The following is an 18,428-nucleotide window of genomic DNA, read 5'->3' as shown; positions in this document are numbered from 1 at the left end:
TTAAGGAAGAAAATAAAAGGCCCACAAAAACTCTTAGACTGTAGCCAAGAATAGGATATTTCCCAGCCCCTTTTATAAAGTTAGCCAACCTGATTCTAAAACCTGACAAAGACATTAGAAGAAAACTATTGATCACTATCCCTCATGAACATAGATGCAAACTTCTTTAGCAGATGTTGGCAAATTGGATGGAATAATATCTGTAGAAAACATAATGTATTTTGATCAAATGAGACTTATCCCAGGAATGAAAGGTTTATTCACTTTTGAAATGATTCAATAGATTTTACCATATTAACACATATAGGAAGAAAGGAGACAGAATATTGTTTGAATACACCCTGAAAAAATATGCCACAATTATTAAAATAAATAAGTGAGGTGAGTAAGGACATAAGATGAAAGGGTAATATATAAAAGTAAGTTTACATATAGTACAGAATAAGTGGTAAAGGAATTTAACAAGTATACTTACAAAAATAAAATAGGGAAAATTTTAAGAAAACATGTGCTGATATAATTAGGAAAATAAATAAGCCTCAACTCTCAAAACACATGCAATTACTTTAAGATGAGTTATAGACGTAAGCATAAGAGCTAAAATTATAAGGCTGATAGAAGAAAATCTAAGGAAATATATTTCCTATCTACAGATAGAACACAATTTCTTAGAAAGCACTAAACATAAAAGAAAAATGTGGTACATTATAGTTCACTAAAATTTAAAAATTCACTAATCAAAAGACACTATTAATTAAAAAAAAATAGGGAATCCATAGATGAGGAAAAAATATTTGCAATGAAAAACTATATGACAAAGAGTTTGTATACATATATAGAATTTATATTCTATGTATGTATCGATTCTCCTATCCAGTAACAAGAGAGAAACAACACATTTTAAGAAAAAGAAAATATGTGAATGGCCAATAAAACACACGTAATGTTGTTCAACATTATTAATCTTCAAAGAAAACTGAAGTAAAGACAATAGTGAGGTACACTTTCATACTTGTCGGCATGACTAAAATTGTGGATGGTTAACATCAAATGTTGGTGATGGTGTAGAAAAAATGCAAGTCATGTTCTTTGCTAGTGAAAGTATAAAATTATACAATAATATGAAAGTCTTTACAGTTTCTTATAAACTATGTCAATCCTATTACCTAAAAATTCCACCTCTAGATATCTCTCCAAAGGAAATAAAAACTTGTGTCCTCAAAAAGACTTACACAGGAATGTTCATGCCCTCAAGAGAAAAGCAGAGAAACAAAATAAGATACATTCGTTCAATTGAACACTGCTCAGAAACAAAAACCTATGAATTGCATGATACATACATTGGTAAGTCTCAAAAACATTGTTTAGTGAAAGAAGCCAGACACAAGGTATTATATTCTGTGTGATTCCATTTACATATATTTCAAGAACAGGCAAACATAATCAATGCTAGTAGGGAAAAATTGTCTGTGATGATGATAGTGCATTTAATAGGGATTTCTTATTTGGGATAATATATTTGGATTACAAAGTTTCTTTTGGACTGTTTCTGGTGAAATTTTGACATCTTTCTTGCTTAGAGGATTTGAAACACAATGCACTTTCTTCAGTAACTGTCTCATTTCTTATTATATTTCAATGACATCAATATTGTTAGTGAAATTATTGATTAAAAATTATTTTCAAACCAACTTTCAGCATTTAAACACTTAGTGATTATAATTTGAAGAAGTTTCTGGGAAACTTGAGAGCACAAGAAATTGCTAACTATTTGTATGAGAAACCCTAGTCAGTCAACCTATTTGCCTATATGATGAGTGTACCCTCTTCTCATTGCTGCAGATCTACTCTTAGGACACAGATTAAAAATATCTACCTTGTTGCCAGTTGGCTAACTGATAACAGGCCACAGAGATGTACTCACCAATGATTATAGGCTGCGGCTCGCTTTTTACTCCAACCCCTGCACTCGTGCTAGCGGCAACCTCTACCCGGTATTGGATACCTGGGAACAACCCACCAATTATTACAGATCGAATGGCTGCATCCACAGTTTTGTTGATATGGAATCGTGTTTCATTCCCCAGGCACCAGATCTATAGAAATGTAAAGTGAGAAACAAAAAGAATATAAAATTATCCTTTCTGTCAAATTGATGACCTATTTTTTTAGTAGTGACCCATCTATTCTTATAGAAGTATTTGTAAATGACATTTTCTAAAGGCTAATATTTGCAATTTATTTATCTACGTGTGTGTGTATGTGTGTGTATTAAAGGAAGAACAGTAGGAGAAGCTAAAACCACGCCATGTTCCTTTATATATTACAACTAACACTGAATGCATATAATGCAGTAATTCCTTAAACACTTCTGGAGAGTGTTCTTGGTTGCAAAGAGTATTTGGGTATGGATTAAAACTCATAAACTTCTCTGATTAATTTATTTATCAAGGTTTATTATGCATGTAATCTATTAAAATATGGTGATTATTAGTTGTAATATCCAATGGATATAAGTGCACATCTAAGTAATTTATATTCTATTTAAGAAACTATTAACTTACCCAGAAGTAGTTAACAAGATTAATTGACCTAAGTTATAAGTATTGACTGAGATGAAATTAAGGCCAATATTTACATTGACAGTAATAAATCTCAGTATCGATCAAAACATATGGACATATACACAGACACATTCATGAGAACAGAGTGGTAGATAGTCTTTGAAAACCAATGTGAAAGAATCCAGGCTTTTACTCTAAGTAAAAATCAGACTTTAAAGCATACTTTGTCCTGGGATATGGAGATCTGTCACTGTCAAATGCATTATAAAAAGAATCATACTGTGTATACATATTTGCATTCATAATCTACAGTATTTCATAATCTACATGGAGATACATAAGTAGAAATATAAATGGTTTGTTTTTGAAACAGGTCAATTCCTGGAACTTTTTATTTAAAGTAATTCTTACTTATTTCTTTTATTTACACAATGATATCTATGTTACTGATGTAGGAATATTTAGGCCTAACTAAAATATACAGTTTGTGACCGAAATAAGGCACTCTCATATGAGTGAGAAAGCTTACAACTTATAACAAAAAATACCATGTTATAATCAATATTGGTATATCAGTAAATGGAAGTTTAAGATATTTAGTTCCCAATGATACAAAGGTAAAATCCTAACCTCATTAAAACATAAATACCAGAATAGATCATTCTTTGCCATTGTACCCTAATCCTTATAAAATTTATATGTATGCATATATATTTATAAGTAATTGTGATTCTTATATTTCTTACACATTTCTTTATAAAGTGATGGGGATAATTTTAGAGTTAAGTGCTTGTGTACATGGTATCAGTAAGCTAATCATTCATTAATTTAAGAAAATTCTATTTTGAATTTTATTTTTTCTTAGAAATAACAGAATTCAATCTGCAATGCTTTCACTACAATTATTCAGCTTCATTTTACATATCAACTCTAATATTTTTGGGTGAGATGGGGTGTCTAGTTTTCTATTCTTATATACAATATGTTAATTGTTAGACTCCCATATACATTTATTAATAGCAAAATCATAGTTTTGAATTTTTATAAGGTTTAATGAGGTTTTACTATCATATGTGTTCTAATCACATCACAGCTAGTCAGAGTCTTATTTCCCAAAGTTAGACATCTTTTGTCTGTTAAACATCAAATGATGGCAGGAAAACAATGGATCTATAGTTTCTAAACAGCAACAAAATTATCATTAGAAAAATGAGATAATAAACTACATTTATAAGTTTTTTCATAATTTGTTTTTATAATGGCTCCCTTTTTCAAGTGAAATATTTTCCAAAACCTCAATAAATTGACCAAAAGAGGACTTCAGAGTGGGAGTTGGTGCCGTCCACTTCCTATCCCCACTCCAACCCTCTAAACCCTGGAAGCATCTTTTTATGAGAACACAGTTTAAAAATATCCCTGCTAAGGCCCCTTACACAGAAATTTAATAACAATGATACAGGACTTTTAGGATGAGAGCTTCACCACCTACTCTGTACCCAATCTCTCTAACTCTCTGAGGTTCTGGAATCATGCTCTACAACCCCCGTCCCAAAACAAAACAAAACAAAACAAAACAAAACAAAACAAAACAAAACAAAAACACTCCACTGTTCTGGTTTACTTGTCCAAGTGAGGTTTTGTTATCTGTGTCTTGGAGTTAGGTCCCAATCCCCTATGCATTTGTTTCTTTACCTGTCACACAAAGATAGAAAAATTACTTTACACTCAGTCTCAACAAGAGGGCTTCTGGAGATGAGCTTCATGCATGTGACACTGAGACCTCTGGGAAGCCCTTCTGTGAGCCCTGCTTCTTCACCCAGGTCCTACCTTGTATTCTTGGATGATTCCATTCTGATGATCTGGAGGAGGAGGATCCCAGGAAACACTAATACTTGTGCTGTTGTGGCTTCCTACTGTCAGCACAGTGACAGATTGTGGAGGGGCACTTGGGGCTGCAAAGGAAGCAATTAGGGTAAACACCAACTGTAAGTCTTGATGTGCATTAATACTGCTTATAGAATATGGATATGCAGACAAGAAGCAAGAGGTCTGGTTTCCAGTAGCTCCCAATTTGCACGTAGTATTCAACAGTGACAGTTTTTTTCCAAAAATTGCCCTTTCAATATAATGGATAGGTTTAATGCAAACACAACAGCTTTGCTAATATGTGCTCGCTAATAAATTTAACAGCTAACATTCTGATGAGTGTTTTCTATATGTCTCGCACTGAGTTAAGCATCATATTTGATGATCACACTAACCTCAAGAAGTAAAAACAAATCTTATCTCAATTTCACAGAAAAGGAAAGCGAAGACAACTGTACGAGAATTATCTAAGTGAAACATCAAGGCAGAATTTGAACCTAGGTATGTCTGGATCTAGAGCTTTGATCCATGTGAATAGGCAGGCTCTCTTTCTGAAAAAAAAAACACTCCTATCAAAAATATTCTGAGAGTGGGGCACCTGGGTAGTTCAGTGGGTTAAGCCTCTGCCTTCACCTCAGGTCATGATCTCAGGGTCCTGGGATAGAGCCCCTCATTGGGCTCTGGGCTCTCTGCTCAGCAGGGAGCCTGCTCCTCCCCCCCCCACCCCTGCCTACCTCTCTGCTAACTTGTGATCTCCGTCAAATAAATAAGTAAAATCTTTATAAAAAAATATTCTGAGAGAATGTATTCCAAATTTTCATCAACCATTATCTCTGAATGGTGCCCCTAATAATCTTCTTGTTTGGTTTGGTTTTGTGTTTAATACATAAAAACAGAAACACAGCAATAAATTTCACCAAAATAAGAAAAAAATACTTTTTTTTTCATATCGGGTAAAAATAATTGACTTATACATTGACTCCTAATTTAAGATTTAAAACTTATTTTATGTTGATGGGAAAGAAACTCTGAAGTTACAAATGAAAACAGTTCATGTTGGGTTGAGTGTGAAATGGATAGATTTTAATTTCCTACAGTTCCCATCCTTTATGGTTTCTCCTATAACTAATTATAATCACACTGAGAAAAGATGAGTGAGAAAAAATTTCTGATTTTAGACTGCAGCATCTGCTCTCCAGTCTCTCTGAGAGTTGAAAAATACTAATTTTATAGGAAAATTTATCAATTCTCCTTAAATCTCTGAGTAGGAAAAACAAAATGAAACAATAGTTGAAACAAAATTCAAAGAAATTGTGGTATTAAAGGATTTTTATGTGAAAGGTTCAATGCTTTCATAACTCTATACAGTTTAACCTTTGAACATGTGTACAATTGAATGGTAAAAGATATTTTAAAAGCCTATCCAGTAAATCTCCCATGTTTCATAAATTTGTCATCGAGGTATGTCCATACGGCACTGAGATCGAGGATATATACAGACACAGTAGCACAATATTGCCCTGTATTATTCCTCTGTCTGATAAAATTGTTGCAACGTATGGCACGATGACATAAATCTAACCACCTGTTCACTCATTTTGTAGTTATTGAGTAGATTGCACTGAAAAATAACACTTGAAAACTGGTTTCTCATTTGCCTTGCTGCTGGCTTGGAGAGAATACCATGCCTGCTTCCTAGCAGGTCAATTATTCCAGTGCTCTGCTTCTACAGATGTGAAGCAACCCAAATCACTGCTTATCATTCCCACACACAGCCCCGCTGAGCTCCATTTGTTACCTTCAGAAGGCCACATAAACTCTAAAAGGATGCATGCTGAATGGTGAAAGATGTCTAATCCAGAGGAAAAGCCTAAAGTCAGCAAAAATTCATTTTTGGAAGTGCGCTTTAAATGCAGCACTCTATATTACATTCACCCACTCCAGTCATTAGTAGTACACATTTTCAATATAAAGTAGAATTTAATGGTGGATGAACATATTACTATTAATTTTTAGTAGTTTTTTTCTTTACATATCCTAAAAGTTGATTAATATCTTTAAAGATATGCACTTCTGTTCATGTCAGCATATCACAGCAGAAAGTTTTCACTATGATGCTGATTAAAGATATGTGCAATTTAAAAGCTCTTTGGTCAAACACAGACATCTATGGTACCATAAGTAACTGATACACATTTTCTTAAGATTGCTTTCATACTGATTTATGAAAAATGGCCATTTTCCAGGAGCTTTGTAAATAAAATTAGTAGAAAATCAGAAAAGGAGGGGATTATTACACTTGGCATCTGACTTTTTGTACTTTTAATACCATTTATTATAAGCCTCTAGTTTAGGGAAGGAGACACTAGTACAGGGACTGGTCAAATCTACATTAATTTCATGTCCATCACAAATTGACTTTAAAGTATCTGTGTGCAGGGATGCCTGCATGGCTCAGTTGGTTGGACAACTGCCTTCAGCTCAGGTCATGATACCGGAGTACCAGGATCGAGTCCTGCATCGGGCTCCCAGCTCCATGGGGAGTCTGCTTCTCCCTCTGACCTTCTCGCTCATACTCTCTCTCACAGTCTCTCTCTCAAATAAATAAATAAAATCTTAAAAAAAAAAAAAAGTATCTGTGTTCAAAAAAAGTTTCCAAATGGAGGGGAGAAAATGTCACTAATGAGAATGTTATTGCAAACATGCAAGTGGCCTTCTGATTAGAAATTATGAGTCAGACAAGCAGAGTCCATGGGGAAGGAGGCTTATTAAAGAAAATGTCGCACTTTACTACATCAAAAACCGGAAAGTGACAATGAACAGCCTGCATTCTTGAGTTTATAAATGAGTTTATAAACCCGTTTATAAATGAGTTTATAAACCCGTTCTTATGATATGAAGCCAAATGATCTCAACCATGTTAAGAAAAAAAAATATGGTAAAATATTGTAATCAAATCCCAGTGTACTGGTAAAATTTGGAACAAATGTCTGCTTAAGAAAAAAAAAAATCCCCTTACTCGAATGTCATTTTTTTTAAAAAAGTTGTCATATTCTATGAGATTCTTGGAATAAAAAGAGAAAAGGCCACTTCCTGAATTCACTTTTTATATTCTCTCCTGCTATTTCTCTAAGGTATATGATAAACTAGAACTTGAAGAGAAATTATCTTGGGACTCCTGGGTGGCTCAGCCAGTTAAGCAGCTGCCTTCGACTTGGGCCATGAGCCTGGGGTCCTGGGATTGAGTTCCATATTGGGCTCCATGCTCAGTGGGGAGCCTGATTCTCCCTCTGCCTCCCACTTCCCCTGATTGTGCTCACTCTCGCTTCTCTCTTTGATTTAAAAAAAAAAAAAAAATTAAAAAAAGAAAGAAATTGCCTCCATTATGGGTTAAGTTGGCTTTTGTTAGAAATCTGAATACTGACCTTCTTCAGTAGTACGAATTATTTTAGATTCACTGTCCATTCCTTGGAACTCATTAAAATAGGGTCGAACTTTAATTTCATAAGTCACCCCCTTTTTCAGGTTGACTAAGACAGCACTTCGCTCAGTTGGGACTTTGGCATCTAAATTCTGCCATGTTGATGTTGCCTGCAGGCCGGAGGTCTGGCGATACATCACTCGGTAGCCCTGAATAAACTGGGGTTGGCGATCCACCTGAAAAACACAGCAAAAATCTTTTGAAACCAAATAGAAATATTGTAGACATGACAAGGAAACCACGCACATCCTAATTTCTCCTGTCCCTATTTTAGTCTTCGTCAACTATTATCTGTGGGATGCCATCATTTTGTAATTCATCTCCCTGCTTCTAATACCCAATTCCAATTCCGAGTTCACATTGCCTGTAAGTTATGATTTCCAAAATAAAGAGTGGGACAACTCTCTCTCCTGCTTAAAATACTCCATAGTATCCAAGATGTTTACTTAATTCAAATTCCTTAGAATAGCAAAGGCCTGACAGGCCTAGACATGCCAATTTGTCTAGCTTCACTTCTCATCATTCTTCTATATTCCACAGTTCCTATTTTTATGGTTGGACATGTAATGTGTTATTGCTCAGGAATTTCCATTCTTGTCTTTGTCTATTCATTAATACCTTTGCTCCCTCCAGTCATTTGAGTTCCTACTAATCAAGTTACTAGTCAAGTTACATTCATAACTAATATCCATAAGCAAATGTTATGAATGAGATGGACAAGGAGTTAAGGAAGCCTGGAGGGGAGAGGACGTTGATAGAATCAGGAAGGGGAAAAAGAACTAGTGCTGAGTTCTGCAAGGAAAGTAGGACTATTTATTCCAGAGGAAGAAGTGTAGAAACAGCCCATATAAATGTCTATGCCTGGAGGAAGTGTATGAGAAGACGAGGAGTTGTGAAGTTAGAGCATCTATTTTAAAGGCATTTGAAAAGCTTATACCCACTAGCAAATATGAAATGAAAGACTTATTAGCTTATCAGTTTCTGGCTCCTTCAAGAGTCCCACTATTGGCACAATTTCACAATTTTTTTTATCCTTTCATTCACTTAAAGGTATAGAGGATAAGCAGCTGTTTTTAATGAAAGTCAGATTTTTGAATCTGAATATCATATCAAGTAAAAATGTGAAAATGCTGTTTTGTTCAGTCATAAAAATTACATGAAAACCGAATATATTAAAAATGCAAGCTAAAAATAAAACACGTCCTTACACATTTATTCGACAATCTCTATTGAAGTTTTACCATTGTTTCTTCTTCAGGAAGAAAAGGATTTTTACCACTTTAAACTTTGTGAATGTCTTGCCATTTTTCCAGAATTGCTTGATTTAAAAAAATAACTATAACAGAAACTTCTTCAATTAATTTTGCATATATTGTAGCTTAATAACATATTCCAAGAAGCCTTTAACTTGATAAATTTCACTGTCAGATACAGGGTAAAATTTAATGGAGAAGAGATGGAAAACCTCATTTCCGGAAGGTTGGGGAGAGAAGAAACAGAGAAGGAGATGATGAAAAATGGCTATTTCAACTTTTAAAAAATTTCTTTATCCAGCTGTTAACACACTATGAATAAAACGTATTGTCTCATGTATTAACTGCTTTTTAAAAAGAATTATTTATTTATTTATTTGAGAGAGAGAGAGAGAGAGAGAGCATGCATACATGAATGGGGGCAGGGCCAGAGGAGGAAGAAGACAGGAACGCCAAGCAGACTCTGCGCTGAGCTCAGAGCCCCACTAGGGGTTGGATCCCAGAACCCTGAGATCAAGACCAGAGCCACAATCAAGAGCAAGAAGTTCATCTGACTGAGCCACTCAGGCACCCCAGTTCCACATATTAACCTCTACCATTTATTCTCCAGTTGTAGCATTTTAAAATTATGTTTAAGTGGGAGTTGGAAACTTAACGAACCTCAATCAAAAGAGAATGGAACTTGGGGTGTCTGGGTGGCTCAGTGGGTTAAGCCTATGCCTTCAGCTCAGGTCATGATCTCAGGGTCCTGGGATCTAGCCCCGCATCGGGCTCTCTGCTCAGGAAGCCTGCTTCCTCCCTGCCCCCTCTGCCTACTTGTGATCTCTCTCTCTTTCTGTCAAATGAATAAATAAAGTCTTTAAAAAAAAAAAAAAGACGGTGGAACAAAGGGACATTTTTCTGTATTCAGAATGTCCAAGCTAGAGAGTCCATGAAGCTGGTGGGCCTGAGCTTATGTGCTTCTATGTATAGCTCATTCTAGCTTCGCAGATGAGCCTTAACAACTAAGAATGCCTTCGTCCACCTGACAGCATTCTTACCCTCAAAGATTCTCTGGAATTGGGGCTACACTTACAGCAGGCTCTGCCAAGAGAAAGTTCGCCCAGCTCTGATGCCAAAGCTCGCAATCTTTGAACCTTCATACATGCTACCAGCTTGTGTTTGTACCAACAGATGTAGTTTTTGAAAAGCCGTTGTTCTGACATTATAAAGCAAGGCAGCTCAAAAGCAAAAAGTTAAATTTATGAGAGCCAAAGAGAGGTGCCTTTAATCAAAACTGTCAATGTTCAAAAATTCCTTGCAGCATATGTTAAAACAACATTAAACTGGCATTTTATAAACTTCTCGGCATTCGCTTTAAGTGAATTTATATACTGAAAGAAAGACATAACTCACAATAATAGCTTGTTAATACTGAAAGAAGCAAGCTGTGTTTTTAAGAAGAACATTAAGCAGCTGTTTCCAGATGAAGAGAGTCTGTAAATCAGGGTAAATTGGTTTTATCCATGTTTGGTTTTCATTAATTAAGTGTTTTAGGGACTTTATGAAGCTAATGTTTACTACACAACATTGCCTTGCTCGCTTCATTGTACGCTGCTTTCAACCCCTATATTCTAATGGCCTACTTAATAACTAAAGAGTTTAACTTGATTTTGTGCAGTTGCAGTAACTTCTTTTTCAGAAGAAAAGTTGTTGTTACAGGTGGAAGCAAAAATGAAAATGCTGAACACTACCTTTAAAAAAAATAGGTGGGATTTTTATTGCATATGTGTTCTATAGCACTGACTTGTGGTTGGTGCACATTTTGACAGGTGGTCACTTTCAAGTTAAACCAGATGCTTGTTACTAGTTTTATTAACATTCTGTTTATAAGAAGGAGAATTTTCTTTAGTGTTGATTATAATCAGAGTCTGGCCACAAATCCATGGGTCTGTAGAATTTAAAAAAAGAATCTGTACTTTCTGAAATATGAACAAAAAAGCATTGTTTTCGGGGAGAAAAATGAAATGAAACAAATTTCCATCATCCAGTCATAATGTTGCAAGTGAGTTATAGCTCAGCCTTTTAAATTTTCTCAGCCCCAGTTTTCTTATTTCACTCAACAGTATTCATATTAGAAGGGCCTAGAGACAATTAAGTAACTATTATAAGTTAAAGAACTTTGCAAGTTTCAGGGACGCACAATGATAAAGCATCATTGGTAAGTAAGGGATCCGCATGTAGTCCGTATGTGACCAGAGAGGAAATTGCACAACACCATTGAATTGAAACCACATTCCATTAAAATGTGTGCTTACCACCATCTTTTCTATTAAAAAAAAAAAAAAAATCCATCCAAACTGAAAACTCGAAGTGAATTTTCTTTGTTGGGCTTAGCCTGTTAAGGATGAGTGCGGATAAAGGCAAATTCTGAAATTCTAGTTTGCCAATGGACACTTTCACTTTCAGTAGCTGTTATGTTAAAGGGGCAAAGGATCTGTGATTTTTTTGTCCTTGAACAAAAACACCCCCCACCACACACACTAGAATAACCTTTTTTAAAACATTTTTAATTTTTTAGAATAACTGCTTTTTTAAAAAACCAGATTTATTGCTATTTTCTCTTGAAACAGTCATGTCTTATCATTTTTGCCTACCCTCGTCATAAGAGCAGTCACTTTGAGAAAGCAGCCCTGGCTAACTATTGTTCCTTCAAGATTAGCCTTGGTAAACCACCTCAGCTGGCAGCATGTCTGACTCCATAGGTTGGGGAATTTATTTCTCTCCTCCAATAACACATCTGTAACTCAAATACTAAAAACGTAATACTTTAAAGACCATGCACATTTAGGAAGTTGAAAATATGGCATGGAAATAAAGCATTTGGTTATAATTTCTTTGGCAACAGACCACACCCCTAGTCCGACTTTACTTCACTAAACTGACCTCTCAAACACATACTTAATTTCACGTTTAACTACAAATTCACGGGGAACAATAGCCTGTGATCTAATTGAACACTCTCTTTTTTAAAAACAAAAATACAAGGGTCTAAAAACAACTGATTTGATCATTCAACAGACTGTTATTGAGAGGGTATTTTATAACAGATGTTCTGCTCAGGAGAAACTAAAATGAAAAACATGGGCTCCAGACTCACAGAACTCAACCTCATGAGAGAGAGAGAGATATGCAAACTAGTCATGACAAGCTTTGTGGGATGCAGAGATGAAGATGACAAGGTTCCTCTCCTGGAAGAACTCCCAGACTACAGACCTGCAATTTTGATCTAATTCGATTTGTTCTTTTAAACTCAGTGACTTTTAAAGTGATTAACTTCATAAACATAATGACTTTGATTCTTACTCAAATAATTTCCACATTTAGAAGCCCCTTAAAAGAGCCCCTTTGAAACTCCCAACAGAGTAGAGAAAGACTTTTCAACTGAGAATGAGGAAAAATCTGCTATTAAAAATATAATTCTTTCCTTGGCTTTGCTAGTTTTATATTTGGTTAAAGGCACAGAGAGATGGAAGAGGCAAGGCAGATAATACCCCTACTGTGTGTCAATGGAAAAATGATGAGGTCATTTTGTATGCACCCTCCATGGGAACAGGAGAACAGAAATCATTTTGTGCAGAAAACAGAATAAACCTATGCAAAATAATGTTTAAAATGGAATCAGAAACAATGTGATTGTAAGTAATTACTCTTACATTAGCTTTTTAGTATGTAAGTCATATTATTAAAATTATATTCATGTTTTGGTGCTATTATACAAGATACAGCTAAAGGAATGTACAGATGATTTATTTAAATTTAGAAGAAAACTTTATCAAATTAAATTGTTTTGTGCTTCAAATGACATCATTAAGAAAGTAAAACCTGAGAGCCTGGGTGGCTCAGTCAGTTAAGCATCTGCCTTCAGCTCAGGTCATGATCTCACGGTCCTGGGATCAAGTCCCACATTGTTTCCCTGCTCAGCAAAGAGATCTGCTTCTCCCTCTCGCTCTACCCCGTGCCCACTTGTGCACATTCTCTCTCTCATGCATGCTCTCTCTCTCAGATAAATCTTTAAAAAACAAAAACAAAAACAAACAAACAAAAACAACCCACGGACTGAGAGAAAATATTTACCAACCATATATCTGATAAGGAGTTTGTATCCACTTTATAAAAAAACACAAGTCTATAATAAGGATGAACAACCTAACTTAAAAATGAGCAAAGAATTTGAATATATTCTCTAAAGAAGATATACAAATGCTCACGCACCTGAAAAAATGGAAAATATCACTAGTCATTAAGGAAATGCAAATCAAAACCACAAGGATATTCCACTCCACACCCACGAGAACAGTTAGAGTCAAAAAAGAAAGAATAACAAGTGTTGAGGAGGATGTGAGAGAATCTGGCAAGGGTGTGGAAGAAACTGGTGGAAACATAAGATGGTAGAACCACTTGGGAAAACATTTGGGCAGTTTATCCAAATGTTTGAGAGTTATCATTTTACTCAGCAATTCCTAGGTAGATACCAAGCAAAATGAAAACATATGTCAACTTGTTCTCAAATGTTTATAGCTCCCTGATTCATGTTAGCCACAACTAGAACCAACTGAAAAGGGCATCAGCTGATGAGAAGGCAGAGGATACGATATATCTGTAGGATGCTATTCAGTAGTAAAAAGGAACAAAGAACTGTTAGATATTATAACATGGTTGAACCTCAAAAACATTACATTGAGTGAAAGAAGCCAGACACAAAAGATCACAAATTGCATGATTTCATTCATAGCAAAGGAAGAGGCAAATCTATGACAAAAAGTAGATTAGTGGGGGCAAAGAGCTAAAGCGGGGGAATGGAGGAGGCACGCTGCAATGAACACAGGGTTACATTTTCAGATGACGAAACGTTCTAAAACCAGATTCTGATGATGATTGCACAATTCTGTAAATATACCCAAACAGAGTTGTCCATTCTAACTCTGATATGGTAATTATATCTCAAGAAAGCTGTGAAAAAATAAGAAGAAGAAACATGCCATGGTTCTATTGCAATCGATCTATTTTTATTCTACTCTTTCATTCTATGGAATATTTTTCTTTTTTGCCATTAATTACAACTTGATTTTAAATGGTGAGGGTTTCCATTACTATTTGTTTGTGGATTCACTTTTTCCATCTTTGGTTTGTTTTCTTGAAGGAATAAAAGAAACTGCCATTAAAATTGCTTTTGAAAACTTACCGTCCACGTGACTTGAACTGTGGTGGGAGTCAACACAACTGGAGTATGAAGACGGACAATGACATCTCCTAGTTCTTTCTGTACTTGTCTATGGTCCACTCCTTGTGCTGGTGGGCTGATATCTACAGAGATAACCATTCCCAAAATTTAAAAATTCCTAGTAAAATTTTAATGTGTATTACACAAGCCATTAGGTCATTAGAAATAATTGTAGGGCAAAAAACAAAACTTTGTGACAAAAAACATTAAAGCGTATTTATATACATACCATCCCTGCTAGGACCTAATTTGAGAGACGATATTTATCTCTACTAAAATAAAATTAATAAAAGTGTTTGTAATCTCTCACTCCCTTCAAACACATTGTTGTGGAAGATCTATTATTTGCTTATTAAAGAACGAAGTATGTGCCACAAGACGTCTCTAGAAACATCAGTTTTCTACAGATGTTGGCATATTGGAGGACTTTCCCGAGTAGTTAATGGAGCTATCTCTGAAAACTGCTGTTTAGGAATTTGTTCAATCCCTTGTCCCAATTGGTAGATTGTATGTTGTTACTCCTTGACGTATTCCAGACTGGAAGCATGGAAAAGAAAGTGATGAGGGAGACGTGGGAAGTGAATTATGTCACTAAAGGTTAACAAAGTGAGGGAAAGAAGAGGAAAAAGCCCCCAAATTTACAAAAATACTTCTGAAAAATTTAGGATACTTTTTAAATGTTCTAAAGTAATCAATTTTGAACAGAACTTTAATATCTGATCAAAAAAAAAAAGAAAAAGAATTCGGCTGTTTTTGGAAGTGATTGGGGGAAGGGAGAAGGAGACAGAATTACAATATTTAGAATCCTATATGCTCAGTCATACATTGTTCAGCTGTCCCAGTATTCACCATTCCCATAATACTAGTCTCCTGTTTCATATAATGGTTTATATTCTGTGTGCCCATTAAGAAAAAAATAGAGAGAAATCATAGACTTCTGAGTTCATCAAATTGATATCAAATACTGAATTTCACACAAACTCAAATCAACTACGCTAACTGTTGCACTGCAATGTTAAGTTGATTTTTTTTTCCTCCAGCTATCTTTTAAGGAAGGAAGCCTCATTTAAAATAATTGATTTTCTTAATCCTGTTTTCTCCTATTTTCTCGAGCCACAATGCAACACTCCGGCAAAAATACTTGTAAAGTGCATATCTCAGCCATAATTTAAATTGGATGCACTAAAAAACTGGGACCTACATAGGGGAGGGAGCAGAAGGATGGGCAAATGGGTGAAAGGGAGTGAGAGGTATAGGCTTCCAGTAATGGAATGAGTAAGTCATGGAATAAAACCCACAGCATAGGGTAGAAAACAAACTGGTAGTTTCCAGAGCGAAGAGGGAGATGGGCGAAATAGAAGAAGAGGACTCAGAGTACATGTACTGGGGCGCCTGGGTAGCTCAGTGGGTTAAAGCCTCTGCCTTTGGCTCGGGTCATGGTCCCAGGGTCCTGGGATCGAGCCCCTCATCGGGCTCTCTGCTGGGCAGGTTTGCCTGCTTCCCTTCCTCTCTCTCTGCCGGCCTCTCTGCCTAATTGTGATCTGTCTGTCAAATAAATAAAGAAAATCTTTAAACAAAGAAAAAGAGTACATGTACTATGATGAGCAATGAGTAATGTATAGAATTACTGAATCATTAGATGGTATACCTAAAATGAATATAATACTGAATATCAATTACACTCGAATTTAAAATCAAATAAATATTTCTTTAAAGCCGCAGCACAGGAAACATAGTCAATGATATTGTAATAGCATTGAATAGTGACAGACGGTAGCTGCACTTGCGGTGAGCATAGGATAACACAGAGAGAAGTTGAATCACCATGTTATATGCCTGAAACCAATATAATATTGTATGTCAGCTATACTAAAAAAATTTAAAAAAAAAACAAACAGAAAAGAAAATTCTCAAGGACCTTAGTGTGATGTGGAAGAATGCATATAATATAATCAGAGGGGGAGATAAATCATGAGAGACTGTGGACTCTGAGAGATAAACTGAGGGTTTTGGAGGGGTGGGGGTGGGGTGGGGGGGTGGGGTGAGCCCAGTGGTGGGTATTGTGGAGGGCACTGCATGGAGCACTGGGTGTGGTGCTTAAGCAATGAATTTTGGAACACTGAAAAAAAAAAAAAATAAAATTTAAAAAATGAAAAAAAAATTAATATAATGATATTTGACATTGGTATTACATATAGTTTATAATGAAAGTGTTGCTTTTATTTAATATTTGGAATTTATATCATTAATTCCCAAATTTGATTTTAATTAAAATAGCAGGATTAAAATACCTTAAACCTCTTCTATTGTTTTCCAACCGTCTGTACCGATTTGAGTAAATCACAAACTTATCTCATGACTCAGGATATATATTTGCTATTTTTGGAAAATGTATAATATAAACGATAAAAAAAATGAGCGAAAAAACTGGGACATAAATAATTGGGAACCAGGTTTTGGTGAATTTTTCTCCCCAGTTCCACTGTTTTTCATCCTTAACATAAATAGCAGAGCTATTCTACTTGATCCAGAAAAAAAAATATTAATAATATGTGAATAATATTAACCTTTGCTGACATATCTGTGTCTACTGTGATGTTAACGCTACAATTATTTGCTGCCTTCCCAAAGAATTCCAAATTCTATGGTACTTAATAACTTTCAAAATAAGACCTCACACAGCAAAGTGTCCTTTGAAAAGAAGTGCTTCGCAGAATGCAAAGCTGCTGAAAGTGTTGTGTCAAAAAATGAAACTGACATTCAAACACACAACATGAGTTTTCCTATTAAATATCTGTTAAGTGGGGCGCCTGGGTGGCTCAGTAGAGCCTGCTTCCTCCTCTCTCTCTGCTTGCTTCTCTGCTTACTTGTGATCTCTCTCTCTCTGTCAATAAATAAAATATTTAAAACAAACAAACAAACAAATAAATAAATAAATAAATAAATATCTGTTAAGAGAACATAAGTCTTTTGCTCTATATAGTCTCTCAGCTGGATCAAGCCAGATCACAAACAACTTCTCATTCATCTTTTTGGACCTCTTCACCGAGAAGTTATTTTATGAGCCAAGATTTAGTGACTGGCAGAGTTACTGAATGATCAGGAAGGTCTGCCGGGTATAATCACACCCAAAGTCTTCCCTACTCTGTGATCTCTCTCGCCTTCCATTAGAGCTACACACAAAAACTGTTTCTGTCTACACTGGTAAAAATGACCCCGGTACTCTGATTTCTTGAGTTAAAGCCACAAACATCTTCAGGTTCCATAATTTAATTTACTCATTAAATTCAGGCCCACTGAAAGCAACTGGATCCAAGCAAAGTAAAAATATAACCAGTTTCAGATCTTCAAATTTCTTGTTGTACTTTTTATTTTCTGGAGACAGGTTCTTTACCTACAGGCCCTTTATCATCATGGAAAATTAATCACATTACTGCTTAGAGAACAATAGAGAAGTGACATTCCCTCCTCCCCTGACTGTCATCATGTCAGCAACGTTCTAAAATCACGTGGGGACTATTTCACTCGATTCCTTTAAGGCGCCCTTCTCTGTTATAAGAACGTGCGAGTTACTATCACGGCACTACATTGTAATTATAATAATATTTTTATGGCTGTATGGTGCTTTTCATTGCATAAAAATACTACTTTGAATTATATCTTGTTCAAAGCCTTTTACAAATAGGAAATAATTAACCCTTTCTCAAGAACCCTGCGGGAAGTCAGTCGTAACCAATAATAAAGCCACAAGGTCTGTTTTATTAATTCCCCCCATGAACTAGTAGGAAGGGAATTTATAATGCAGCATCCTGTTTTAACCCCTCGACTCCAGTGATTCTTAATTTGAGAAGAAAGATCTTCAGTTTTGAAATTATAATATTCTGCGTGTTCAAGTTTTTATTTCCATTCCAGGTAGTTAGCATACAGTGTCCTGTTAGTTTCAGGTGTAGGACAGAGTGATGGCACAGTTCCTCACCCAGGGCTTATGACAGCATGGGCGG

At 35.4% G+C, this 18,428-nt stretch overlaps 1 protein-coding gene across 1 annotated transcript in view; it reads right to left on the bottom strand.

Moving 5' to 3' along the window:
* The window catches only part of ROBO2 (roundabout guidance receptor 2), a 594,514-nt gene that overhangs the window by 74,565 nt on the left and 501,521 nt on the right, over positions 1-18,428 (bottom strand). Inside the window, 4 exon segments of the mRNA XM_082689522.1 lie at positions 1,925-2,096; positions 4,392-4,516; positions 7,856-8,087; positions 14,389-14,510. Of these exon segments, the coding sequence (XP_082545648.1) occupies positions 1,925-2,096; positions 4,392-4,516; positions 7,856-8,087; positions 14,389-14,510 (651 nt within the window).

Source organism: Mustela nivalis (genome assembly GCF_964662115.1).
Source record: "Mustela nivalis genome assembly, chromosome: 1".
NCBI classification, from domain to species: Eukaryota; Metazoa; Chordata; class Mammalia; order Carnivora; family Mustelidae; genus Mustela; species Mustela nivalis.
This window is presented reverse-complemented; position numbering and strand designations above follow the sequence as displayed.